Raw genomic sequence first — 7,500 nt, 5'->3', positions numbered from 1 at the left:
TCTGTCGCCTCGCCACATGCAATAGGTTTGACCTGAGGTGAAGAGAGATGAAAAGAATAAAAGATGAATGTACGTTGAGTACAAATGCTGGTTGCATAGGGAGGAATGCTATGAGCCATCTCTTTTCAGATACACAAAACTCTTAAAATTCGCCGTAAAAACGGTAAACATCCTGGATTAAATGTTGCCAGTCATTTACCGTTTTAAAAAAACGGATATGTTGACGTTAAAGTGTGTAATATTACGGTCACCAACCGGTAAAAGATAATAACAAAGTAGAGTAAAAATTTCGGTCGCCTGTAGTTTACTGAAATACAGATGGGAACAGTATATTTTTATGAAGAATATCCGATCAAAATTACGGTTTTTTTTAACAGTGTATTTCACGGGATGTTGGAATACTTGAATCGCACAAAGTCTAGCTGAAGATCTTATCCTAAAAGGAATGACTCCAGAACAAGTCATACAAAAGGTTGGGAGACTCAGTGTAGAGGAAATAAAATAATCTCAGTATAACTTGAAGGTAAGAAGTTGCATAACACGAGGAGTCGCGTAATACGAGGCAGTCATTTCCCCCAACATGAACAAGAGCAATAATCTATGAGAAATTAAATAACCACAAGAAAATCTCACCTCATATGTGTATTTATAGCTTATATTTCCCTCCACGTCCGATGGTCTATTCCATTTGTATGTCACTGAGCCAGAATCTTCAAAGATTCTTTCAAGAGAAGGTGGAGTGGTTGGTCCTGTGAGAAAGAAATACACATGCGAATATTTATATATTTGAGGCAAAAAACTTGGGCTGCGATGGTTCTAATGGAAGATAAGATGAAATATTATTTATTGTATTTTCAGATTAATAAAATATAGACCAAAAAATACATTTTAGTAAGGACATAACAAGAGCACACTTGAAAAACAAGTTTTAACTTTTGACGTTCCACCGATTCAACTGCCTGATTAGGAAGATCATTCCACAACTTGGTCATAGCTAGAATAAAATTTTTAGAATACTGTGTAGTGTTGTGACTCATAATGGAGAAGGCAGGGCTACTAGAATTAACTTTATACCTAATATTACGAGCAGGATGGTACTGCCAGGGAAGATCTGAATGCAAAGGATGGTTAGAGTTATGAAAACTTATGCATCATGCATAACGAACTAACTAAACGACAGTGTCAGATTAACATCTAGATCAAGACTTCTTCTTTGTGTGCACCTTTCCCACTTCCATGTGGGGTCGATGTTTATGGCCAGCATTCTCCATCTACTTTTGTCCCACACTTCATCACCGGTTAATCCCTTTAATCGAAGGTCATCCTCGATACAGTCCATCCACCATCGCTTTGGTTTCCCTCTCCTTCTCGTTCCCTGTACCTCCATTTCCATCACTCTCCTCCCAATATACTGTTCATCTCTTCTCATGACATGACCGTACCACCTCAGTCTACTTTCTTGGATCTTATCTGATAGTTCTCTAACTCCTGTGGTACCCCTATTTACCTCATTCCGTATCTTTTCTCTTCTTGTCACCCCACACATCCATCTCAACCAAGCTGAGGCTGGCTTGCCCCCCCCCCCTCAGGGGCTAGGTTATCTAGATCAAGACTAAGAATTTGTATTAAACTCTACTCAACTACTTGGCAAACAAGATATAGGACCTGTTTGGATCTATGATTGTGAGAGTCTACCAATGGGTTATTATCAATATTAGTTCATAACTTGTTCCTGCTCTTCTGTTAATGTGAAGAGACATGAAAATGATTGAGCCAGATGAGAAATGGGGACGTTTCTAGGAAATCTTATTCTCAGGAGAAACAGAAATACTAATGTCGCCACATATATATTTATAGCAAACGTTCTGACATTCTAAATGTCATCATCAGTGCTACCTAAAGTGAAAATAAAAGAAACAATACAATTTCAAATAAAAATTTACATAAAATAAGTAAAGAATTATTAAAAAATACATACAAATTGAATGAAAAATCAGTCTGTTACGAAAAGGGGGACAGCAGAGGTATTGCAATTGAGGTCAGGCATAAAATATTCCATGTGAAGAGATTTAAATATTCTTGATTCACTGAAGAGTAAGAGTTGACTATCTTAAAATGCTCACTTGGTGAAACGAACTTACATATTTCCTGACGTTCCCTAACATCTGAGTGTTTTGGATTACTAAGAGGGAGACCCATTCTGCTCGACTTTCCAATATGATTATCGGTCCTGACTTTGAAGTGCTGGCACGATAAGTGCTTCCCAAATAGCAAACTTAGCAGTTTGGACATGAAAATTTGTAAATAACTGATGATCTAATGGCAGTCAGCAGGCGATCTTTAAAACGAGAAAACGATCTAATTTTAAACTTATTTACAAAAATAAACCTAAAATCTATTTGTGGACATGTCTTAGAGAAGTGTTTAAGGTACCCGGCTCGCATGCCTGTATATGGGGATATAGGACGAAAAATGAAAAATCCTGTTAAGAATTCCCAGAGGTTCGTATGGCAATGGAGAATGCGTATACGAAATATTTTGTCAAAATTCTTCTTACTTTCATGGTTACAAGGTAATTAGTAAAAGTAACTCAATAAGCCAAAAACATTGATCTCTAGAAGAAAATGCAGTATTTCTTCTGTTATCGTGAATTTTGATAATCACAATATTTTAATATTGAAAAAATTGGTGGCAATCTTCCTGAACACTAACAAGTAAAAATGAACTTACTTTGAGCTACAGTTGCTATTACAGTTACTGCAGCCTCCCCAGGTTCCTCTACACCTTCGTTGATTCCCGATACCTGTAAAGATTTGAAAATTGAGTTCAGATTTGTAGTAATCGATTGTTCTATTCGCTTATCACTGTTAAAAATCTGTATTAAAAAAAACTGTAAATGCCTGGCAACATTTATTCCAGGGTTTTTTACCATTTTAAGAACGGATATATTGACGTCACGGAGTGATATTACGGTCACCAACACGTAGATAATAACAAAGTAAGGTAAAATTACGCTCGCCTGTATTTATATGAAGAATTTCCGATTAATAGTACGGTTTTTTTTATTTCTATTTTTTTTTTTTTTGACAATGTAGAAGATGAAGGCAATTGGGGCTGGATTGCCACTAAAATTAAATAATAATTAAGTTGTTTGTTATATGTGAGATGATTATATGAATAAAAATGTTTCATAATATATACACTGTTCAAGAAAACCTGCAATTTTAAGGGGAAATGTTCCGTAAAAACATACCGTTCTCAGCCGTATTTCAGTAAAATACAGGCGACCGTAATTGTCACCCTATTTTGTTGTTATCTTTATACGGGTTAGTGACCGTAATATCACTCCTTAACGTCAAGATATCCCTTTTTAAAACGCCAAATATCTGGCAATATATATTCCAGGATTTTTACCGTTTTTTACGATTTAGAAACAAATGCGTGACTGATTTCTTTTTATAATAATAATAATAATAATAATAATAATAATAATAATAATAATGATAATAATAACAGCCATGTAAATGAAAATATCATGAGGACATATTACTTACATAGATCGTGTAAGATACATCTGGTTCTAGGTTGTGTATAAAGTATGATTCATTTGGAGTATGAATCGTTCTAATAAACGTTCTATCTGGAGTTTTGTAGACGTTGATGACGTACTCTTCTATATCTCCAGTCGGGGGGAAAGACGGTGCAGGATCCCAGCCTAAATCGATGGAGCTGTGAGCGCTAACACTTCGAATTATCTTTACCTTTCCAGGCGCTGAAAAAGAACCGAAAAAGAAATAGCTTACATGAGTTAAATGAAATTAATATATACATGTGCATATATAGGTATACAGTATATATAAAAACAACAACAACAAATGCAGCCGTTTCTAGTCCACTGCTGGACTGAGGCCTCAGACATGTCTTTGTTCATGGTCGGGGGTTTAGCCAGCTTTCACCACGAAGCTGGTCAGTGAGGATTGGTGATAGTGGGAGGTCTATGTTTGATCGCTCACAGCACGGCGACCTTATATGGGTGGCCCTGACTAGTACAGCTTTGCTAGTCAGGGTGATAAGCAAACCTTTTCAACACGTTAAGATAGCCAATTCTCAGAAAGGTGTAAATATATATATATGTATATATATATATATATATATATACACACACACACACACATATATATATATATATATATATATATATATATATATATATATATATATATATATATATATATATATGCGTAAAAATCACAGGAAAACGTGATGCTCAGATGCAGAAGAACCACAGGGAAAATGAAAATACAGAATATACACTTGAGTCCTGACTAGTTTCGTGATACTTCCTCAGAGGACTGATTTATTGAGAGAGGTTTCTTACATTTTATAGGGAAAGCAAAAGTACGAACATACATATAGAGATTTAGAGAACAATGACACTCCCTTACCCGCTACCTGGGCTTGACTCAGGTGTGCGTAGGAGGAGTCCGAAAGCTCGTTAGACACCTGCTAAAAAGGGTCATTTCTAGTGGCGGGTATATTCTTGTTTTCTTCTTATTTTACTTTCATTACAGTTATTTATATGTCAATGCGGTAGCCTTATCTATATAAATACATAAGCAAAACACACAAAATTACAAATATATATACATATATATACATACATATACATATATATATATATATATACACATACACACATATACATATACATACATACACAAACATACATATACATATACATACACATACACATATACATATATATACATACATACAGATACAAATACATATACATATACATAAATATTTACACATACACATACATATACATACACATACACATATACACATATATACACACACATATATACATGTATACATATATACACATACATACCTATGCATATATACATTTATATGTATACAACATTAATATCATAAACATATAATCATGTATATATCAATACTTATATCTAGCATAACACTATATAGTGCCAATATACTTATGCATACTATATAAAATAATTGTTTCTTTTAATGAATGGTAGCTTAGGTCTAAATATTAATTTCACACCGACGTTAATTATTCACAATACATTCAATTCTACATTAAGTGGTTAATGTTTTTTTATATAGTTTACAAATCTCTTTACATATAAAGGCGTCGAGTTTATACATTCCATGACCAATATTCAAGTTGTTTTCAAAGGTTTCTTTTATGAAACTGGACTCTATGATGTTTCTTTCTACTAAGTTATTTGAATGAACCAATTTCTTTGCACCTGACCAATTAATAGGGTGATTTTTATCTCTAACGTGGGCAAAGAGTGCATTATTATCTTGAGCATACCTGACACTTTTCTTATGTTGTTCAATTCTCTTTTCTAGAAAAGAGAATTGAACAACATAAGAAAAGTGTCAGGTATGCTCAAGATAATAATGCACTCTTTGCCCACGTTAGAGATAAAAATCACCCTATTAATTGGTCAGGTGCAAAGAAATTGGTTCATTCAAATAACTTAGTAGAAAGAAACATCATAGAGTCCAGTTTCATAAAAGAAACCTTTGAAAACAACTTGAATATTGGTCATGAATGTATAAACTCGACGCCTTTATATGTAAAGAGATTTGTAAACTATATAAAAAAACATTAACCACTTAATGTAGAATTGAATGTATTGTGAATAATTAACGTCGGTGTGAAATTAATATTTAGGCCTAAGCTACCATTCATTAAAAGAAACAATTATTTTATATAGTATGCATAAGTATATTGGCACTATATAGTGTTATGCTAGATATGAGTATTGATATATACATGATTATATGTTTATGATATTAATGTTGTATACATATAAATGTATATATGCATAGGTATGTATGTGTATATATGCATACATGTATATATGTGTGTGTATATATGTGTATATGTGTATGTGTATGTATATGTATGTGTATGTGTAAATATTTATGTATATGTATATGTATTTGTATCTGTATGTATGTATATATATATGTATATGTGTATGTGTATGTATATGTATATGTATGTGTGTGTATGTATGTATATGTATATGTGTGTATGTGTATATATATGTGTATATATATATATATATATATATATATATATATATATATATATATATATATGTATATGTATGTATATATATGTATATATATTTGTAATTTTGTGTGTTTTGCTTATGTATTTATATAGATAAGGCTACCGCATTGACATATAAATAACTGTAATGAAAATAAAATAAGAAGAAAACAAGAATATACCCGCCACTAGAAATGACCCTTTTTAGCAGGTGTCTAACGAGCTTTCGGACTCCTCCTACGCACACCTGAGTCAAGCCCAGGTAGCGGGTAAGGGAGTGTCATTGTTCTCTAAATCTCTATATGTATGTTCGTACTTTTGCTTTCCCTATAAAATGTAAGAAACCTCTCTCAATAAATCAGTCCTCTGAGGAAGTATCACGAAACTAGTCAGGACTCAAGTGTATATTCTGTATTTTCATTTTCCCTGTGGTTCTTCTGCATATATATATATATATATATATATATATATATATGTGTGTGTGTGTGTATATATATTACATATATATATATATATATATATATATATATATATATATATATGTATATACATATATATGTATATATATATATATATATATATATATATATATATATATATATATATATATACACACACACATATATATATATATATATATATATATATATATATATATATATATATATATATATATATATATATATATATATATATATCTACTTACACCAGCTTCCAAGGGATCAGTTCAGCGAGGTAGCCTTCGCTCATGCAAGCCCAAATATAATCGAATATTTTGATTTTTATTGGTTGGTCATTATAATTATTACTATCCAAGCTACCACGCTACAAGCCCAAGGACTCCTAGAAGGAAAGCAGATCAGTAGCGCGAAAGGAAAGAGGGAATCCATGAATAAATCTTGATTGAGAAATAATAAAAAAAAAAAAATCAATATGAAATATGTAAAGAGCAAATCGACTGGCTGATATTTTTGATAATTTTCTTATAAAACCATATAAAAAAATCTTCCTCACACAATTGGTTATTGCACTGTAATTGTTCAGTGGCCTCTTTCCTTTTGGTAAGGGTAGAAGAGAATCTTTAGCTATGGTAAGCAGCTCTTCTAGGAGAAAGACCCTCCAAAATCAAACCATTGTTCTCTAGTGTTGTTTAGTGCCATAGCCTCTGTACCATGATCTTCCACTGTCTTGGGCAAGAGTTCTCTTTCTTGAGGGTATACTCGAGCGCACTATCCTATCTTATTTCTCGTCTTTTTGTTTTATTAAAGTTTTTATAGTTTACAGAGGAAATATTTACTTTAATGTAACTGTTCTTAAAATATTTGATTTTTCCTTGTTTCCTTTCCTCACTGGGCTATTTTCCCTGTTGGAGCTCCTGGGCTTACAGCATCCTGCGA

At 32.5% G+C, this 7,500-nt stretch overlaps 1 protein-coding gene across 2 annotated transcripts in view; it reads right to left on the bottom strand.

Annotated features, from left to right (window-relative positions):
- LOC137648486 (fibronectin type-III domain-containing protein 3a-like) overlaps nucleotides 1-7,500 on the bottom strand; it is an 18,516-nt gene that overhangs the window by 5,918 nt on the left and 5,098 nt on the right. For both annotated transcript variants that reach the window (XM_068381405.1, XM_068381404.1), the window contains exons 7-10: nucleotides 3,555-3,772; nucleotides 2,731-2,803; nucleotides 634-749; nucleotides 1-32 (exon numbers count right to left, since the gene is read on the bottom strand). The exon at nucleotides 1-32 is cut by the window's left edge and continues 146 nt beyond it. In XM_068381405.1, coding sequence (XP_068237506.1) covers nucleotides 1-32; nucleotides 634-749; nucleotides 2,731-2,803; nucleotides 3,555-3,772 — 439 coding nt within the window. The remainder of the gene's footprint in view (nucleotides 33-633; nucleotides 750-2,730; nucleotides 2,804-3,554; nucleotides 3,773-7,500) is intronic.

The sequence above is a fragment of the Palaemon carinicauda genome, chromosome 10 (assembly GCF_036898095.1).
Source record: "Palaemon carinicauda isolate YSFRI2023 chromosome 10, ASM3689809v2, whole genome shotgun sequence".
Lineage (NCBI taxonomy): Eukaryota > Metazoa > Arthropoda > Malacostraca > Decapoda > Palaemonidae > Palaemon > Palaemon carinicauda.
The sequence above is the reverse complement of the archived record's forward strand: the minus strand, read 5'-3'. Positions and strand labels throughout refer to the sequence as shown.